This window comes from Prinia subflava, chromosome 24, assembly GCF_021018805.1.
Source record: "Prinia subflava isolate CZ2003 ecotype Zambia chromosome 24, Cam_Psub_1.2, whole genome shotgun sequence".
Taxonomy (NCBI): domain Eukaryota; kingdom Metazoa; phylum Chordata; class Aves; order Passeriformes; family Cisticolidae; genus Prinia; species Prinia subflava.
In genome coordinates, this window is record NC_086270.1 from 1,497,326 (window position 1) to 1,518,545 (window position 21,220).

Sequence of the window (21,220 nt, forward strand, 5' to 3'; positions counted from 1 at the left end):
TGGAGAACACGGCTCTCTGTGCCCGGCAGTTGCTTTGCTCCAGAGGAGCACGAAGCAAAACCCCCTAAAAACACCAAAATCCCCCCAAAACCACACAGGCACAGCTCCCAAGAACAAGAAACGCTGCTTGGCTTTTCCCTGCCTCATTCCCAAAGGGAAAAAAGCTACTTCTTCCCAGCAGAGCTTGGCAAGCAGAGGGCAGGGAGGTCCCTCCAGGACAGGAGCGGAGGGTGAGCTGGCAGACACTGTCCAGAGCTGTTTGCTCATGGAGAATTCTGCCACGGCCGTAAGAAACAAACGGGGACTTGGAATCCTCGATTCCCGGGCTGTGCTCCTGTTAGTGTTTATATATGGAGCTGCTGGGTGGAAGAGCCAAACCCACAAAAGGATCAGGCTGATAAGGCTGGCATGCCAGGCTGGTCTGAGCTCTGTGTGTGCTGCAAAACAAACTCCAGAGGAGCCAGGCAGGGAGGGAGCCCTGTGGAAAAGGCTGGGTGATCCAACCAGGGCTACCTGCCACACAGGTAGCAGCCAGCCTGAGAGCCCAGTGCTCCCTGAGGAGCCTGACAAAAATAATCCCAGCAACAGCCTGAGGCTGAGCGTGCCCAACACACTTGTTTTCCTTTGCTCATAAAAGATTCCAGCGATTTAGTTCATTAACCTCACTGTGACTCAGCTTGGAAACAAATATTTAACGACCCCGCCGTGGAGCGAGGTGTCCTGCCCTGGGGAAGGGCTGGACAGACATCCAGGGAGAGCAGAAGGACATCTGCTCCACCACACCTCCTCCTCACTCCCAGCAAGGCTTCCCAAAGCATCCCCTCGCTCTCTGCTTCCCTCATCTCCCTTAACCCCGCTGCTGCTGGATGTGGAATTCCAGGAAGCAGCTCCAGCAATGCCTGGAGCAAAGGGAGAGGTTTGTGGGGTTAACAATCAGAGGTGTTGAATCTAAAATAAGGATCCTCCCACTGGATTTCAAGCAATTGGTAACTATGGCAAGAACCCAGTGGTTTTTCCCTCGTCCAGGTCCCCTCTGGGTGTCCCAGCCTGTGCTCACATGGACCCCCCATGTGAAACCACCTCTCCGAGCCCCTCCACGTGCATATCTCAAAGGGGTGGTACAGCCCAAAGGATGAGTAATTGCCACCAAATCGGGATTTTTGGTGCTGACTAACTTCTGATGTCTCCTTAGTGATATTTCTCCTAATCCAGATGGCAGGAAATCAGCGCTGGGCTGTGGGAACTCCAGCACTGAGGTCTCTCCAGGAAAGAGCCACGAGCAACACAAATCCCCAAACACCAGAGGGAATCTGAGCCCCTTCCCAAGCACCTTCTGAGCCTCAGCACCTCAATGCTCACAGGAAAAAAAAAAAAACCTACAGACAGCAATGACTGCACGGGACAGGAATTGCTTGCAGTTAATTCATTTTACAGGTTTCTCTTTCCTGAAATATTTTCTGCTTCAAAGATGGGAACTCCCTGCCAGGAGCCAGCAAAAAGATTTTTCTCAAGTCCATGATTTCCATCCGAGTGACCACAATGTACTTTAATAAGCCAAAAAAAAAGTGCAAGTCAACATTTCAGGTCATGGAGCAGCGAGAACCTTTCACCTCCCTTACTGACACAATCACACAAATCCCAACCCCCCAAAAAAAATCTCCTTTTTGCCTGCCAAATTCAAGCTGATCTCGGGAGGGAGAGGGCTGCTTGGAAGCCCGGATCGTGCATTACTGAGCGGGTTCCCACCTCCCACCCGCCCCTGGAGTGCAAAATAAATCGAGTTCTGCGCCTGGAGCCCCGGCTGCGGGAGCAACAAATACCTCGTTATGTGGAACGAATCCATCTGGGAGAGCAGGGGGCCCTTCTGCCACGAGAGCGGCGCCGAGGGGTCCCTCTGTGCCCGGTGTCCCCTCTCCCTGGCCGGGACGGAGGGACAGGGCACCCCCGCAGCTGCGGGGACGGAGGGGCCCCCTCAGCACGGCCCTGGGCAGGGTTTGTGCCCTGGGTGCTGTGGCAAAGGGCGTCCCCAGCAGCTCTGGGGTGGTGGGACCCTCTGGGAGTGGGGAGAAGGCACCAGGGGGACCCCCCCAAGCTGCCAGCCCCGCTGCAGGTGCGCTCACAGCGGGGTCGTCCTCCACGGCCGCCGCTCCAGCGGGCAGGTGCTCCAGGATGGGCGGCATGACCATGATGGAAAAGTCATCTGTATCTCCCAAGGCCACCACCAATGGCACGGGGTCACCACTGAGGTCCCCGGCGCCCGAGGTGAGTGGCTCGGCCGCTGGTGGTGGCACAGGGGTGGCAGGCACGTCAGCAAAGGGTGGTGGGGCTTCCAGAAGCTCCTCCACCATCAAGGGCATGGCAGTGCTGGTGTCTCCTGGAGGTTCCTCAGCATCCATGGGAGGGTCCCCGGTGGCTGGTGGCATCCTCTGAGCCTGGGGCTCCAGGACAGCCACATCTCCTGGTGAAAGTGGGTGGGTTGGAGCAGAAAGCTCCCCAAAATCCCAAGGGATGGCAGGCCCAGCAATGGATAATGTGGCAGGGAGCTCCTCAGGGGCGGCTGGGCTGGCAGGACATGGCACCTCCCAGCTGGGGACAAACAACAAGTCCACATCTCCTGGCTGCAGGATGGCTGCTGCTGTCCCCCCATGTGTGACAGCCACCTCCACGGGGCACCCCTCTGTGTGGGCAGCCCCTTCCAGAGACAGGCCGTGGCCCAGGGAAACCATTTCCCATGGGAGGTCCTCAACAGGCACCGGGAATGTTGTCGGAGCCTTGGAGCCTGGCTCTGATGCAGAGCCAGCGTGGAAAGGCAGCAGAGAACCACAGCAAACGTCCCCACTCTCCGCTGGGTGAGTCCAGCCCTCAGCTCCACTCTCTGATCCCAAATCTGTGGCTTCGTCCTCAGAAACCAGTTCTGGGACATCCCAGCTGGCGACCTCTGTCCTTCCAGGCGGAAGGTGATGGGTCCTGAATGGAACCAAGCCCTCAACACCAGCCTGGCTGTGCCGTGGGGGGGACCCCAGCTCCTCCACCGCTGTGTCCAGAGCTGGGGGCTGGCAGGGGGACACTGGGCCAGGACAGGTCCCCTCGGGAAGCAAGTCTGGGTTATCTTCACCCCACCCCACCGGGGCACTGGGGTACCCATCTCCCCCCAGTGCAGCAGCTGGATGTGCCCCTGGTGTCCCACCAGTCACAAACTCCGGGTCAGGATCAATGTCCCCTCCCAGCACTGGGGAGCACTCCAGGAGGGTCCCCAGCCCTGCCATGGCCACGGGGCTGGGGGAGGCCCCTCCGTCCGAGTCTGTTGGGGTGACAGCCAAGGTGTCCCTTTCTGAGAAGGGCTCTGTCAAGGGCTCCAGCGTGCTCAGCACCTGTGAGCTGCAGGTGACATCGAAGTCCTCCAGATCTGACACAACGGCAGAGTCCGAGGCGCTGATATCCAAGGGGGCCCTGTGCTGACCCCCTTCAACCACCAGCCTGGCCAGTTTGGCCGAATCTGGGTCCAGCCCCTCTGGGGACACTGGGGACATCTGAACCTCCAGGCAGCTGGGGACACCTCCATCACCCCTGTCCTCATTCAGGCACTGCTCCTCCAGCTCCAGGAACATCTGCACCGAGTCCGTGTCGGAGAGCTCGGGGCCCGTGGGGCTGGCTGAGCGCTCCAAAACTGGAGCAAAGTCCTCAACCCCACACTGCACCGCCGCGTCCTCCGTGCAGCAGGCGCTGCCACCACCCCCTGGGGACGTGCAGGACCGGGAGGTCTCTGGGCTGGGGGCAGAGCCATCCTCCGGAGCGGCGGATTGTTCCCTTTCTTCAGAAATATCTGCCAAGCAACAGCTCCTCTTCTCCTCTGCCACCAGCACAGCCTTTCCTCTCTCTGACAGCGTCGCCTCCTCCCACTCCTCCATCATCACCCAGCGCTCGTCCTCCTCAAATCTCAGCTCAGACTCCGTTTTCTCCCTGAGATTGGAGGCGATGAGGATATCCAGTCCCGTATCCAGCAGCTCCTCACTAAGGCACGGAGAGAGGTTGACGTTCTCCACCGTAGAGTCCGACTCGGAGGCCTCCAGGGTCTCCTGGTGCCCATCGTTGAAGTTTCCCCTGATGAAATTCTTCCTGGCTCGTGGCCAGGTGGCACTGGGGAGGCGGCGGGCCCTGGCCAGGTCCCTGACACGGCTGTCGCCGGCGTTCAGCAGCGCCTGGCGCTCGTCCCGGCCACCGCCGTAGCCATCCCCGCCAAACTGCTTGGCCTCTGCCGTGCCAGACGACTTGGAGACGTGCTCCAAGGTGAGCGACTCGGACATGGGCTCGCCGTGGTCGGGCTGGCCCGGCGGCTCGGCCAGCATGGCGCTGGAATCCCGCTTATCCCGCAGGGAAGGGTTGGAAGCGCCCGCCTCCGACACCTCGCTCAGAGAAGCCCCCATCCTTTCGGCGAACTCGGTGAAGTTGGGCGGCATGAAGGACTTCCACGAGCGCCTGTTGACGTTCTCCTTCTTCTCGGGGTTCGGCCGCCTCTTCGGCGGAGCCGGCGCCGGCTTGGAGACGTCGCTGCTGAGCTTCAGCTGGTCGAAGATGACCCGCTCGTCCAACTTTTTGGGTTCCGGCGGCCTGGACTCGAAGACGTTGGCAGCTCCCAGAGTCCCGTTGCTGGATATGGTGCTGCCGTCCCCCTTGCCCAGGGTGCTCTTGGAGACCTGGTTGAGCTTCGATCCCTGATCGATCTGCTCGTTAATTCTCATCGTGTCGTATATCGACCTCTGGGGCACGTAGCAATCCTCTATATAACCATCCTCATCCTCGCCCTTCCCCAGGCACGTGCGGTTCTGCCGTAAACAGTCTGGCCGGCTCAGTGGTTTGCCCATACTCTCGTCCTTAGGGATGACGGAACCACCCCGGCAACCTTTGGCCCGCCACGGCAGGAAGCATCACACGGCCAGCAGGTCCCAAACCCGCCGGGCCAGCCTCTGATCCCAAAGTGACACTACGGGGACGGGATGGGGGGACCGGCGGTCCCGAGCAGCGAAACAACACATCTCATCCCCACCCCGTCCCCCTAAAAAACCCCATCCATCAGCGGATCATCCAAAATCCAACAGCTTCGGTAAAATATCCCGTGCGGTCCGCGGCGGAAGAGTTTGAAGCTCTTAAATTACCCCGTCCGTCCTTCTTTACTAACAAAGGCACTGCTTGTCCCGGCCGCTCCCGGCTGGCGGTGGCGAGCGGCTCCGCGCGTTTTCCGCCCGGCTCCCAGCGCCGTGCGAGTCCAGCTGGTCCGAATTAGCCTCTCCCCCCGACTCCCGTGTTTTCATTTGAACTGGGCTTGTCAGCGGATATTCGTACAACTTTAAACACAGGAAGTTCTTCATTCAGGGCAAACTCGGAGGTTTCCTGTCTCAAAAACATGATGGCATTGTCGCCGCCGTCACCTCGCCCGGTGCCACCGGCGGTGGCGGAACCCCCCCAAAATCCAGCGCGGCGGCGGCGGCACGGCCGCGGAGTCCGGAGGTGCAGGAAGGCTGCTGGGTCTTCGCTGGTTTTTTTCTTTCGCTTTCTCCCCAGGAAAAAAAAAATTGCCTATAAAACGCATCCAAAAATGGCAAAGGGACGGAGCGGGATGGAATCCCCTGAGTTGCCTCCGGGAGCCGACGGGGGGGACGGGGAGCAGCCGCGGCTGCAGGCGGCTGTTGCCGCTGCTTCTTCTTCTCCTTCTCCTTCCTCCTCCTCCCGCTGCCGGCCCCGCTCGCACTAACTTTCCCGGCGGCCGGTGTCGGGCTGCGGCGGCTCCGCGCCACCGGGCGGCCCGGCCATAGCGGGGCTGGGGGCGGGCGCGGGGCCGGTACCGGCGGCGATGCGGGGCGGACCGGGGGGTGTGGGGGTCACACACACACACACACCCCGGGACCGCCCTCCCGTTCCCCTTCCCCGCCGCTCTCGCCCCTTTTGTGCGCGGCTCAGCGGCCGGGCCGGGGGCGGGGGGCTCCGCGCCGCCCCCGCGGGCAGCCCCCGGCCGGCGCGGCGGGATGCATGGCCGCTGCCTTCCTCCTCCTCCTCCTCCTCCTCCTCCTCCTCCTGTTCCCGCTCGTCCTCCTGCTCCCGGCCGCCGCCGCCCGCTCTCCTTCCCGCCGGCGGAACAAAAGGCCGAGCCGCGCAGGCCGCCGCACGCCCCGGCCCCGCCGCCGCCGCCAGCACCGGCTCCCGCGGAGCTCCAGCCCCGGCGGAGGGCGGGGGGACGCGGGGGCGGGCGGGGGGCGGCTCCGCGGGGCGGGGCGGCAGCGCCGGGGCCACCCCCTCCCCGAGCGCCGCGGTGCCTCCCGCGCCCCCCCGCGCCCACCCTCGCCACCGGCCCCGGGAACGGGGGGACCGGAGCGCGACCCGGCTGCGGAACGGCGGGGGATGCTCGGTGGCGGCGCGGGGGTGGTCCCCGCCCGCCCCGCCGGGAATGGCCCCTCCTCCGGGGGGAGGCGGCAGCCCCCGACAAAGAGCAGCAACGCCCTGGCTCGGCGGCGGCTCCGGCTCCGGCTCCCGCCGCCACCGGCCCCGCTCCCCCGGCCCTTTGTCCGCTGCTCCCCGGCGCTGGGAGGGAGGTGGCGACCCCCATACACACACACACATCGGGTCTCCCTGCTCCTCACAGCCGCCCTCGCACAAAGAACCGAGTTTCTAAATCACCGGAGGAACCCACCCGAAACACCCCCAAAGTACCGATTTTGCCTTCCCCCATCGCTGTGCCAAAAAAGCCACCCGCGACTTGCCACCGTTCCCATCAAACACTGCAGGCTCTTTTCCTAAAAATCGGGATTTTTATAGCCCCGGCTCTAGGGCAGCATCCTGCTCCTCCCATCCTGAGTCCTGTCACCCTTCTTTTCCTCCCCCAAACCCCTTGGGTTTAAGAGATGGGGAGCATTGGAAGTGGGGAGGGAGGCAGCCCGGGCGCGTGAATCAGCGCTGCGAAGTGATGCTGAGGGAAGTCACAGACTTGGGAGAGAAAACAGGAGGGTTGGGAACAGCCTCCACGCATCTCCAGGCAACAACCCGCCCCACCAGCCACCCGGCCTGCTACTTTGGGATGAATTATGGCATCGGGATAAAAATACAAGGTGTTTAATAGAGAAAAAAAACCGTGCAGCATTGCACTCCAAAAGCACCAACACCGGGAGAATCAGATCTCAGTGCCACAGCTTCACCAAAAGCCTTCCCACCCTGCCATGGAGAGCCACGGCCAAGGAAAGTGAAATCCCGAATATTTTTTGATGCTCTGCCATCCTGAGAACACTGAGGCTGTGCCAAAGTCGTGGTATGGCGTGGTGGGAGCTCAGCTTCCACATCCCCAAGCTCTCAGACCTTTCATCCCCAACGTCCCGGCACCAACTGCACGAGCACCGCGTTCCCAAAGCTTTGTTTTGCTCTCCGGGAACGGATGTTTTGTGGAAGGGGAGGGTTCAGGGGGAATTGCCCATTAAACAGCCCAAAGTGCTCCTCGGATGGAGATTTTTGCACTGTGGGAAACCTTTGGAACCCCCTTTTTTTCCCCCTCATCATTAAACAGAACCAAGGAAAAGAGCGGGGAGGGAATGGGGATCTGTGGGGGGACTCCAAACATCCCCCAGGGAGCCTCTTTGCCCATCCAGGGCATGTCCCCTCCACGTCCCCCCGAGCCCTCCTGGACAGACAGCCGGACATTCAGCCCCCTCCAGCCCCAGCTGCCAACCCTGCCACAGCGTCCCAACGCCCGGATTCCTCCCCTCGCTGGGGGAACCCGCAGCTCCCGGGCCCTGGTACTAATCCAGAGCAGCTGAAACAACAGGAGGACAGCGGTGCTGTGCCAGCACCGCCGCCCCGGCTCCTGTGCCACCACCTTGGCCGGGAGCTGGCGGAGCTGCACCGTTACCGCTCCGGGGCCCCTCCGCCAGGAATCCCAGGCATCCGGGCTGGGGCGAGGAGGATTTTTTGTTCCATTGCGAAGAAGGAACGGTCTCTCTCTCTCTCTCCCTCTCTCTCCTGGAGCTGCCCCGTTTCACAGCCAGAAATTCTTTTCCCATTTCCTCACCGAATCACGTGCCAGGAGCGAGCTGAGTCTTCCAACGTTCCCCCCACCAACAATTTTTAAAACCATCAGGGAAATATTGGGCAGGGACCAAAGCCAGTTGGAAACCTGCTGTGCCTGGCCCCGAGAGCCCAGCCACAGCTCTCGCAGGTTCCCCAAATCACGGCTTTAAGCCTCCCAGTGCCACCCCAGCGATGGGGACAGGAGCCAAGCAGTGCTGGGAATTGCAAGGTCAGGGCTTTGCTCGAGCTTTGTGTCGCTGTAAGGGATGGATGTGGAAGGACATGAAGGTCCTGTCTGATTTTTGTCCTTCCAGGTGTTTCCAAGTGACCACCAGGACCCCTCGTTAGGCTTTTGCTCAGTCCCCAAATCTCCCACAAAACAGCTCCCGTCACCCAACTCAGACCTGGAGCCACCACAGCCGCATCCTGCAGATAAAACACCTTCACCCAGAGGTTTTCCAAGACCTTCTCCAAGCAGGAGCATCCCCATTTATCTCCTGAACCTGCTGCTTTCAAGCCTTCCTCATACGGCCACCGGCCCCGGGGTTGGGGACACGCGCCGTCCCCGCCACGGGCTGATGTCACCCTGTTTATGGCTCTGTTACATCCTGCCACCACTGTTTACATGGCACAGCACTATTTGGAAACCAATGTATTTTTAGATTTCTTTTAATGCATCTCAGCAGCTGGAAGCCAGGGACCTGTGTTATGTGATGAGAGCTCAGAGGCAGCTCGAGATCTCTGATGGACGGGTCATTTAGGAGATCAGGATGCAACCAAGGGTCTTGTTCAACCTCAAAGTTTCTTTAAACTTCACCTTGGTGCCCTGGGAGTGCAGGGTGGATGGAGGAGAGCTCCTGGTTTGGCACGATGAGCTTTGTCCCTGCTGACCATGTCATAAAATCATGGAATAGTTTGTGTCAGAAGGAGAGGAAAACTCCTCTTGTCCCACTCCCTGCTATGGGCAGGGACATTTTCCACTAGACCAGGCTGCTCCAGCCTGGCCTTGAGGGATGGGGGAGCCACAGCTTCTCTGGGCAACTGTCCCCTGTGCCTGACATCGTGTGGGTCACTGTGTCCCCACATCTGACTCCAGGAGTGCCACCCCTGGGCTGGGACACTGTGCCATGTCCAAGCAAGGCAGAGTGGATAAGCCTGAGTGCCTCCAGCCCAACAGAAGGGCTGAGGGCGCATTTCACCCTCCCTCAGACACTGCAATAAAAGCACAAAGCCAAATCAGGCACACACAAAATCTCCCTTAGAAACAGCGCTTTAGGTTGCGCTGGGATTTTTAGCAGAGGATTCATGTTTTTTAAAGCCTTCTCTGCGTTTGTCAGGTCAGAGAGGCTTCTTTCTTTCCCTCTTGCTCTCCTCCTCACTCATTCCTTTTTCCCCAACCTCTGATTGGCATTTCAATGCCTGATCCAGGCAGGAGCACCGGGGCTCCGGGTGCTCCCTGATCCCTTTGGCTCACAGCTGACTTCAAACCAACCTCCCGTCAGGGCTCTGCCACCACTCAATCCCTCCTCAAAGCCCACAGCTGCAGGGAGCCAGCACATCTTTAAATCAGCCATTGGGAACCTGCAGCCTGGTCATTCAGGACTCTGTTCCACAGGGCTGTGGGAGGAAACCTGGGCAGGCTCCCTGCGGGTCTGCACCTCCACGGGGGAAAGTTTTAGGAAGAGGTTAAAAACCTAAACTCCCAGAGAAACCTCCTGCACTTTGGATGCACAGCTGCAGTGCATCATAAAACAAAACAAAACAAAAAATTTCAATTAATTTTGTTCTTCCAAGAGTGCAGGAGCTGCACCGCAGCGCTCTCGCTTGCAAGGCAGCTAATATAGATGTTGGTATAAATAATTCTCCAAACGAAGGCTGGAGCCCACGTGTTACAGCAGCGCTCAGGCACAGCCCCACAGCACTCAGCGTTCCCATGGAACCCCATCTTGGAGCACAGAGAGCCCCAAAACTCCCTGGCAGCCACCTGAGATGGCTCTGTGAGACAAAGGTAGAGCCACGTGCCAGGGCCCCCGTGGCCAGGAGGCTGGAGCTGCTGAAATTCCCATTTTTGTCCTCAGCTGCTCCATTTCCCTGCAAACTGAGGCACCCTGGGCTCTGCCAGCATCTCACTCCCAACCCCAGTGCCCACGAGCTGCAGAAGCTGCTCCCCAGAGCAAAGGGGGACAACGGGGATGGGGTGATTAATGAACTGTTCAGAGGCTCTTTAGGAAGTGAGGTAAGCGTGTTATCACCCTGAGCATCCTCTGGATGGGAGACATCTACACCACTCCTTCGGCAGGAGAATTGGCAATTGTTCCTGAAAGGCTGCAGTGACTAATCCAAGCCTGAGTCCTTCCCTGCACGCTCCAGACCCAGTGGCCACAGTCCCTCCCTTCCCAAACCCGGTTTGGATGCTGTGGGTGATGGAAATGTCCCCACAGATCCCCCCCTCCACTGCTCCATCCTGCCAGGACCCGGCTCCTCTCCCCTCCTCTGCTCAGCCCTTGCAGACAAAAAGCTTCCATCTCCTCCTCCCTCGGATCCTCAGCTCTCCTGGTCTTATGCAAAGCTGGTATTTTTAGTATCTCCTGGAAACACTGTGAAGTGTCAGCAGCACCAGCTAACGAGTGCTCCGGAGAAAGGACATTCCTCCTGCCCATCTCACACGTGGCAGGGTCACCAAAGCATCTGCAAGTGGGTGGCTTTTGGAGCACTGACCCAAGGCAGCTCCTGAAAGGCACCTTTTGATCACAGCCCGATTGTTTCACGGTCAAGAAAAGAAAAGGAAAGGAGGAGGGGAAAAAAAAAAAAAAAAAAAAAAAAGAAAGAAAAAAGCCTCGCTACGATTTGGTTGATCTCAGCAACTCCTGGCTCAATTTGCTCTTGTTCTCAGGATCAGGGAAGCGCCTGTGCCTCTGCTGACACGTCAAGGTCACAGCCCACCCGTGGCTCGCTGGTGAACCAGCAGCATTCCCCCTGCCAAGGAGGAGCTCCAGGGGTACGGCTGCTCTTCCCCCTGTGCTAAAATTCACTCCCAAGGAGCCAGGAGGCTTCCAGGGCCACTCGTGCTCCTCTTGTGCAAGCACAAGGTTGGGAATGCACCCAGCATCTCCAGGGCTCTGCAGCTTGGGCTGGTGTCCCCAGGCTTGGTGACAGCTCTGTCACCCATCACAGCCCGTGCTTATCACCCCCCATTTATCATCCCCTTCCCCAACGAGGGGAGATGGTGCCTTTAAGGCAGCTTAACAGCTGTCAGAGAGGAGGCATTTCTGCCTGTGCTGCTGATGCTGAAAATACAAGCCAGAGATACTTTAAGTAGGTCTGGAAAGCGTTCAACGAGAAGACACCATCACACAGCCTGTCCCCACTCCCAGCCCAGTCCCACCCAGCTGCTCCCAACCCCACGACTGTCGGGAGCCTCACGCATTCCTCCGGGGGCACAGAAGGGTTAAAAATACCCTGGGCCAGGCTGGGGCACAGCAAGTGGCAGAGTGTCCCTTCCCTGCCACAGCCCATTCTCAGAAAGCCACCTCCCCTCGCCCACCTGCCGGGGGTTTGGCTGTTTGGTGGGGTGTGGAGTGCCCAAAAAAGCCACCCCGGAGGCGTGGGCTGGGTGCTGGGGCATCGCCTGTGTGATCACTTGTCCTGCCTAAGGATCATTTGTCCTGCTGCCTCCAGAAATTAAAGGTTTGAGTGTCAATACCGTGTGCCATCAGCACATGGAGTCACTCCTGCTCTCCAGTCCAGCCCTTCAATCCTGAAATGGGATGCTGCTCTTCCTCTCTGCCCTTCTGCTCTCCTCAGGAGGGTTGGAATGAGATGATCTTGAAGGTCCTTTCCAACCCAAACCCATCCTCTGGTCTTCAAGAGCAGCTCTGCAGTGGCAGGAGCAGAGCTAACAGTCCCAGGGAGAACCACAAAACGATTGAGGTTGGAAAAGACCCTCAAGATCACCCTACAAAGGAAGGTCACAAAATGCACCCAGCGACCACTGAGGAGCACGAGCTGCAAACCTAAAAGGGCCAAAACTTCTGGGGAGAATCCCAAACTTTGATCCTCCTGCAAAATACCCTCGGTGAAACACTGCAGGATGCTGGGGAGCCATGTCCCCATCCCTCCCTGCCTCTGACATCAATGCCTCATGCAGGGGACACGATGAGGTGACATCAGTGGCAGCCCCCTCTCCAAAACCATCCCCCTCAGGCAGTGGCACCTGGGACAAACCCAGGGACACAAAGCACCAGTGACACTGCTTTGAGTCAGCTCCCTGCTGGAAAGGTTGGGGGAATTACGAATCATAAATAAAGTGCTGAGAGAAGCTGACACCCCCCGGGCAGGAGGAGGGCACGGGAGCGTGCGTGGGCTCCCCAGCCCTGGCTGACTGCTGCCTTCTCCCAGGCAGGACCTGGAGCAGGGTCAGGATGGCATTGGAATGGCCAGATGAGTAATTCTGGTTTGGGCCTCACTCACTGCATCACCACTCGCGGGATTTCTTTCCTGATTATTTTTTTTTTTTAATTGAAGCAGACAAAGGGTGCTGGAGGCACCACGGCTGCGCGGGCTCTGGCCGACCTGACCTACTCTAAAATAAAGCAGTGAGGTTCCAGTTATTGCTGTCTAGGGATCCTCCCTCCCCCTCTTCATCATCCAGCATTAAACCTTTATTGCTGTGACACAGCAATGCCAGAGCAACTCCAGCTTCCAAAAAACCTCCCCAAAAATGCCAGGAGGAGAGGCAGGACCCCAAAATCCCATCTCTTCCCTCCGCCGCCTTGCAAAGCCATCAAGGCTGGATGGAGGAGACCCCTCCTGCTGCTGCCTCCTCCCCAGGGTGGGGTTTAATTAACTCTGGAGGCCAGAGCCTGGATAAACAGCCTGGCTGTGCCAGCTGCACAGGTCCCGGCTCGCCGCATTCCTGCGCCACCCGCCCGCCTCAGCTGTGGGGACAGCGGGAGCCACCAGCCCAAGCACAGACACGTCACCAGGTGTCCCCACCCTTCACCAACTGCACCTGCACCCACCCAAAGGGAGGGTGATCCTCTGGTGCTTTTTCATTTTGAGGGAAGCGCTCCAGAAATCCCCGCTGGGTGTTTGAGCACAGCTCGGGAGGAAGGCGGGGTTGATCCTGCTCTCATCTTCCTCACGGGGACACAAAGTGTCCCCAGCAAAGCAAAGCAAAGCAAAGCAAAGCAAAGCAGCCTGGCACGACACAGCTGAGATGCTTTGCTGGAGGAAATGCCCACAGAAGCTGTGGCTGCCCCATCCCTGGAGGAGTTCAAGGGCTTGGAGCAACCTGGGAGAGTGGAAGGTGTCCCTGCCCCTTCTCACCCAAAGCATTCCATGATTCCATGACTGGAGAGGCACCAGGACCCTTCACTCCTGAGCATTGTGAGCAGAGAGCCCAAAACTCCCTGCCAGCAGATCCCAAAACTCCCTGCCAGCAGATCCAGGGCTGAGCATCAACGCTGTGCCTCGTAGGTGAAATGAAGAGTTTGTCCAAAAACAACCCCGTGAGTCAAAGAGGGTCCCACATCAGAACTGCCAACGCCAAGCACAAGCCACGCTCTGAAACCCAAGCTCCAAATCCACTGTGTAAAAGATAAACAAAAGCCAGGCTTAAGGTTGCTCAGCCAGGAGGCCAAGCTACCCCAGCACAGATGTCTGCCCCAAAACACCCAAGGATTTGATCCCATCAGCCTGGGCCACGGAGCTTTTTGGCCAGACAGGACAAACCCATGCCTGAGGCTTTCTGGCACCTCTGCTCCCAGCCAGCAAACCTCACCCTTCAGCGTGTAAAGGAGAATGAACCACTTGCACTGAGCAGCACAAGCTTTATCCCATTAATTTCATGATTTTTGGGGTGAAGAGTTCTCAATTAGGGTCACCCAACTGATCAGGGCTTGCTGATGATGGAGACAAAGCAATGCAGAAACCCCCCCATGCCTTCATGTGAGTGACCCCCCTGTCTCATCTGTACCTGGGGAATCATTTCCCTGGGGAATCATTTCCCTGGGGAATTCTGCTGTTTGCCAAACTGAATCCACAGAGCTGTTATGTTTAGAAACATCTCAACTGTAGCTCATTTGATTCCAGTCATTAAAATTTAATATCAGCGTAAGCTTTGAGAAACCTGAGCTGACAGCAGAGACAGTGGAGGGGGAAGAAGTGCCCCAGCCTAGAAACTCCTACGAGCAGCTCTTGCTGGTGCCTGGCACTTGTCCCTCGTGCTGAAAAGCCCAACTGGGCTGTGTGAAGCTCAGGACAAAGATTCTCCTGACTTTTAGCACCTTTTTACACAAAAAGAGGCAGCAATGGAACGAGAGGCACTTGGGTTAAACTCCTGCTGGAGATCAGGAGTTAAAGATGAGGTTCCTTTGCTCTGACAGCTCAACATGAGCTAAACCCACGTTATTTCTTCTGTGGCACAGCTGGATCCGAGGCGATCCATGGGGATGTCCATATAAGCACAGGCTCCAAACCACAGAAATGCTTTTCAGCTGCACTTGATCTCACCAGAAAACTCGGGGCTGAATTCGATGACCCCTTAAAAATCTCCTCCAGATGGGGTTTCTTGCAATCCTGCTACAACCAACCAGTCCCTGCCTGGTTTTCCCACACTCCCTGAACTCCAGCTCCACCCTGGATCCTTGTCCTGGCTCCTGATGGCCATGGGAGCTGGTGAGGACCCGTCCCCAAAATCAAATCCGCTCGCTGAGGCAAAAACCCCTCCTGCAAACAAAGCTCCCCCCTGAGCACGATCCAACAGCTGCTTCCCAACCTCCTGCCTCGGAGGAACCGGGCCAGGAGGAAAACTTAGAGCGGGAGAGGGCTCATCCATCCCAAAGCCAGGATTAGTCCCTCTGTGACCTGGGAAAGGGGCTGGGGAGGGGAGAGAGGAAATGCACAAATGGCAGCTTTCCAAAAGTTAAGGAGGTTGTGGCCTTTAGGGGAAAGAAAAGGGAAAAGAAAAATACATGGGAAGCTTCAAATATGAGCTGTTTCCAAAGCCATCCGTTCCCAGCCTCCACCAGAGCTTTCAATGTATCTTCTTTATTAAAATCCGGACACAATGGGTCCAGAAGTGCCCACCTTTGTCAGGGCTCCGTTGGCAACTTGCCTGGAGCCCCGGGGCCGTGCCTGATTTGCATCTCATTTACACAGATGTTCATTAAAATTAATGCCTTAAGACATAATATCTGCCTGCATTTGAGCCTTCTGGACAGACAGAGCGCGACCGCTCCCGGGGAGCCCCCGTCACCCCATCCCTCACTCCATCCTCCCCCCGGGGCACTGCCAGACTGAGGAGCTCCTCTGCTCCACCAGGACACTCCGGGCACGCCCCTGGTTTGCTGTCCAAGGAGAGCAAGAGTTGTGATGTTGTCTTCGAGAGAGAATTTATTGGGAAATAAAAGCCTGGCGCAAGCAGGAGAAGCGCCCCGAGCTCCCCACAGAGCATGAGCCAGGCGTTTCCACAGCTCTCCTCCAGCCTCTGCTGATGCCCTTCCACCTGCAGACCAAAATCTGGGATTGCATTTCCCTTAGATAGGAGCAGAAGGTGAAGCTTTGCCAAGATCAGCTCCGTGACCTTTAGGATTTGTGCAGAAACCCCTGGGGATGAAGCGCACACAGGAGGAACAGAGGGGAGGGGGAATGAAGGAATGCTCCAACCACGATTGCTCCATCCTCCACTCCTGCTTCTCCCCCATTCCATTCCCAACCATTACACAGCAAAACCTTCCCACCACTGCTGCAGCTTTCGCTTTCCCACCCACAAAGCTGCTCCACGTTGGCCAACGAAAGGCTCTTGGTGAGGACACCCCAGAGCCCCAAACCCCCTGAGCTCAGGTCACCCACGCCCCAAAGGGTCACCCCCAAGTGTCACCCTGGTTTTGAAGACTTTTTTAAGCCTTCTGTAATGTTCTTCATATTGGAGTCAGAAATTTCACCTTATCACACTTTCTACTATAAACACTGGCCATATTTTGCTAACTATCTTTCACTGTTTACCTATTTCTAGGTGGGAAGAGAAAGGTAATTAACAGTTGGCTTGACCAATGTAGATTGAGGGGTAGAATTCCATCCTCCAATCCATAGGCACCATAGGAAATGTATAAAACTGAGTTTTGTAAATAAACTCGTCCCTTTTTCCTGCTTCGCTCACCAGCGTGTCCCCGTGTGGTTCTTTTCGTGTCCACTGTGACACCCAAGGTCACTGAGCCGAGGACCACGTGCAAAGCCCACGGTGGGTTAAGCTCCTCCTGCCCAGTCTGGGTTTTGTCATCGCTCCTAATGAGAGCTGCTCAGCCAGGAATAATCCCCTGTTCTGCAGGAAAGGTTCACTGATTTTAAGGACTCAAATCTCCTTTTTGGATATATTTGTTCCAAGTGACTCTGTGGTGTTTAATGATGGATTGAAATCCTTCTCATCAGCTCAAAGCAAACTGCCCAACACAAGCAACACCATCAGGTGAGGCTGAATTTGTCCCGTAAATACACTTCAGCTCTTTTTGTTTTGGATAGGCAAAGCCCAAACCAGAAACACCTTGCCCTGGTGAAGGTTTCGCAGAGCTGCTCAAGTGGTGGAACGGGATCAATTAGCCATGAGATGAAAAGTAAATGGCTGTAAAGCTGCCTCTCCCTCCCACCCCCCCATTAACACCAGGAAACGAGCAGCCAGATGTAAATCAGCCCAATCATCAACTCCAGAGCACATCAGGAACAGGAGTTTCACAGCGAGAGAATTTCTAAGCCGTGTTAATATAATTAATGTAGTGTAACAGCATGACCCAACATCATAATACTGTATAAAAATATATCAAACACACTCTGGCTGTTCCCTCTCTCAAGTCTTGAAGGTCTCCATCAGCTCCTTGCTGGAAATGTGAACAGCCCACATAAAACTTCACCTTGGTTTTATTTCCTGGGTGCACTCCTTGTCTCACAGTTTATCTGTGGCTCTTTCTGTACCCAAGGATCCCAAAATGGACATAAATGTGTGACCCAGATGGAGTGAACAACAACCAGGAACAGTGGGCCAGGCAGAGCCAGACCTACAGGACGATCTGGTCTGGGCTAGACTCTCAAACGGTGCAAATTCACAGCTCAGGTGGACTCAAACCTCTCCCTTCCTCCCCCAAAATCTAAATGCCACCCACCTCTACCAGCCCACGAGGCGCTGGCACGCCGACATCACACATCACCAGGAGGAACAAGGATTTTCCTGCCAACCCCGGAATCTTTCCACACCTTTTCACCACGGACTATCAAGTTCACCAGCAGGATTACACATCCTGCAGAGCGAGGCTATTTCAGTGCAAACCCACTCACAAACAGCGACGACGCCGCGCCTCGAAAACCCGCAACGCCGAGAAACCACTTAAAAAAAAAAAAAAAAATAAAATAAAAGGCGTCAAACCGTTACGGAATCAAGCTCACCTTGAAGTCTGCCAGCTGCTGGTTGATGGTTTCCACCTCTGTCCCCACCACCCACTGCAAGGCCTCGCTCTCCTCGGCCGCTGCCGTCATGTGGCTGAGCTCCTTGAGGCGGCCGTAGAAGTCCTCGACGCGGGCCAGCGTGGTCTCCACCTGCTCCTGCCGGCCCCTGCCCCTCTCTGTCAGCTTGCTGCACTGCTTGCTCAGCGTCTCCAGCTCCCTCTTCAGCCCCAGCAGGTCGGGGCTGCCCTCGTCCTCCAGCATCCTCCTGCACTCGCCCTCGGAGGCGTCGATGTCGCCCCGCAGGCGGTGCAGCCTGCCCAGGAAGGCGCGCACGTCCTCGGCCTGAGACTGGAGGCTGTCGGAGTCTCTCCCGATGGGGCCCATGCTGTCCAGCTCGTCATCCAGATCCGCCAGCTGCGAGAACATCTCCCTCACCCTGCTGCTGAACTGGCCGATGCCTTCCAGTTTGTTTTCCATCAGGGAGCAGCAGTCGTTGACTCGCTGCTTCACGGCCTGGAAGTCCTGCTGGGCCACCTCGGCTTGGCTCAGCAGCTGGGAGCAGTCGGATCCGGCCGGAGCGTCTTCCACCAGACCTCGAGTGAGGTTTTTCAGATAATCCACTTGTGGCTCCAGGGCCTGCAGCACCTCCTGCTGTGCCCTGAGCTTCTCCAAATTCTTGTTGCTGCAGGCTTGCGGCCCCAGGGCATCGTAGATCTCCAGCTGGTGCTTCGCCCCTTCCAGCTTCTTCTCGATGTTCTTGAAGCTCTCCTGGAACTCCTTGAGCCTCTGGGACATTTCTTCAATGGAGCCAGTCTTGGTTTGCAGCTCCTCTGTGATGGCATCCATCTTCTGGTTGATGCCGGCCTTCTCATCCCGGATTTCATCCTCATCCGCCTGGGAAGCGTCGGTCAGGATGTCAGCAGCACTGTTGAGCATCTCCAGCAGGGACCGGCGCTTCTCCACGTCACTCAGCATGGCCTTGGACCTCAGAAGAGTGGCCTCCAGCTGCACTGGATCCAGGGTCACCTCCAGCTCTGCCATCCTCGCCTTGCAGTCCTCCACCCAGGGCAGGAGGTCGTCGGCGTGCCGCTGGTACTTCTGAGCTTTCTGCAAGCAGTCCTTGAGCTTGGCGTGCCTGTCTGCAGCCTGCTTGCTGAGCTCCTCCCAGTGTGTCTTCAGGCTGACCAGCTGGTTCTGCAGAGTGGTCTTCTCCTCCCCAGGCTGGACCGAAAGCAGCAGAGACTCTCCCTCGGCCACAATCATCTCGTAGGAGCCGCTGTGTTGGTTGAGGCTCTTCTGGAACTCTTCCTGCTCCTGGATTTGGCTCTGCAGCCTGTCCAGTTTGGCAGAGATGGGTTGGCTCTGGGCTTGCTGGCACCTTTTGTCATCCAGCCAGGTCCTGAGTTCATCAAACATGTGCTGGAACTGCTGGGAGCTGGCGAGCGCAGTCTGCAGCCGGTTCATCCGGTCGGCTGCAACGGCAACGAGATTACGCGGTGACAATTAAAGCTCAAATCAAATAAGCAGAGTGCAATTATTTCAAATCATCTCAGATGCACCAACTGTGTTTTGATTAACAGGAAGGAGCTTTCCATTGCATCACCAGCCCTTTTTGCTCACTTGATTCATAAATTTCTGAAGTAGTAAGAGGCAGTGGTGATGCAGAAGTCTCAGCTCTCCTGACCAGTCTCTAAATGTAAGAAGTCTCAGAAGCCAGAGGATGGACCTCAACATCAGAGGGTGGCCACTGGGGCTTCTTCATGCCCCAATCTGAATTTAGGAACCAGTTGGGGTTTTTTTCCCAAGCATGTGCTTGGTGAAGAGCCACACCAGTGGGGCTAAAACACCTCTGCTCCCTCCCCAGGCTCAGCTATTTCTGGAGCTGGAACTCTCCCATGCTTGGTCCCACATAAAATTTTTAATGATTTTTTTATCATAAAAAATGATAAATGGTGCTTCCCCTATTGTTTTCATAAACCCAGTGATGGGAGAGCCCTTGGGCAAAGAGCAAGGGTGGACCTTGACATCCCAACATCTCTTAAGCAGCTTCTCCTCTATCTCACCTGCCAGATCTTCCAGCCCTTTGAGGGGAAGTGCCACCGTCTCCAGACGTTTCCTCAGCTCATCCTTGAGGTACTGCTCCCCAATCAGCACGGAGAGGTCATCACAGAGGGTCTGAGCCTCCGAGATCTCCTCTTCCAGCTGCTCCAGGTCCGAGCGGATCTCGCTGGTCTCCTCCAGCTGCTGTTTGACAGCGTCAGGCTGGGTGCTGATGGCAGACTGGCTGCTCAGGCGCTGCCCAACAGCCTTCACCTTCTCTGAGAGGCCCTGCAGAAGCTCCTGGTACTGGGTGCTCTTCACTATGGCTTGGTCGATCTGGCTGGAGCGGGAGTTGAGGCGCTCGGTGAGCTCGGACCATTTCTGGTTGACCCCTTGGAGCTCATCCTGCACCTGGCTGGTGGATGGAGAAACATCTCCAGGGCCACTCAGGATGCTCTGGGCTGCCTGGTTGAGCTGCTCGTGCTGCTGTCGGCGAGCTTCGAATTCCTTCAGCATAAACTGGGACAGAAATAAAATAAAAATGTTTGTGTAAAATTGACAGCTCCGAGTACACACAGGCAAAACAAACCAGACCTCCAGGGGCTTTATCCAGCCCATGGAATCAGCAGGAACAGGTCCTGGGGTGGCACAGAAGTTGGGCTGGGTAGCCCAGGATTTACTGTGACCTTGGAAGTTAAAAAGCTGGGAGGGGTCTGTGACCCCAGCACTTTGCTGTCCCTCTTATTTGTCTTGTAATGGAGCATAAACCACTTAGATGAGATGAAAATCTAATTATCTCCACTGGGGCTTTTTTTTGCTCCGTGATGTGGCTGGTTACAGCCATGTTACGATTTGGAAGCAGGAGGGATGGAAGGGCCAGGCTGGCAGGCACAGGGGCAGCATTAGCAAGTCCTGCAGAGCGTCAGCACAGCCCTTGTTTAAAGCAATTCCACTCTCCAAGAGGGGCCAAGTGATTCACTGGTGAGTCAATCCAGCGCGGGGAGGGAGCTGAGCACTGCACCCTCTGCAAGTTACTCACAGCAGTTTGGGCTCAGCGGGGTTTGGAGGACTTGGAAGAGGAGCCAGGAGGTCTCTGAGCACTCAGTGCACACCACAGTGCTCACAAGCACAGCAATGTCCATCTCCCTTCCTCCTGGACAAGACATTCCCTCCATCCTGAGCCCCCACCATGAAGACAAAACCCCCCTCTCACCCGGACCTGCTGCTTCTGAGCATTCAGGATGTTGGGGTTGATGGAGAGGGGGGTTTGGAGGACTTGGAAGAGGAGCCAGGAGGTCTCTGAGCACTCAGTGCACACCACAGTGCTCACAACAAGCACAGCAACATCTACCTCCCTCCTGGATGAGACATTCCCTCCATCCTGCGCCCCCACCACAAAGACACAAACCCCCCCCTCACCTGGACCTGCTGCTTCTGAGCACTTAGGATGTTGGGGCTGATGGAGAGGGGGTTTGGAGGACTTGGAAGAGGAGCCAGGAGGTCCGTGAGGACTCAGTGCACACCACAGTGCTCACAACAAGCACAGCAATGTCCATCTCCCTCCTGGATGAGATGTTCCCTCCATCCTGAGCCCCCACCATGAAGACAAAAACCCCCTCTCACCCAGACCTGCTGCTTCTGAGCATTCAGGATGTTGGGGTTGATGGAGAAGGGGGTTTGGAGGACTTGGAAGAGGAGC

General features: G+C 56.9%; 1 protein-coding gene across 15 annotated transcripts in view; it reads right to left on the reverse strand.

Moving 5' to 3' along the window:
• MACF1 (microtubule actin crosslinking factor 1) overlaps positions 1–21,220 on the reverse strand; it is a 145,181-nt gene that overhangs the window by 37,027 nt on the left and 86,934 nt on the right. For all 15 annotated transcript variants that reach the window (XM_063418751.1, XM_063418753.1, XM_063418752.1 and 12 more), the window contains 2 exons: positions 19,545–20,040; positions 17,482–18,953 (listed from right to left, as the gene is read on the reverse strand). In XM_063418751.1, coding sequence (XP_063274821.1) covers positions 17,482–18,953; positions 19,545–20,040 — 1,968 coding nt within the window. The remainder of the gene's footprint in view (positions 1–17,481; positions 18,954–19,544; positions 20,041–21,220) is intronic.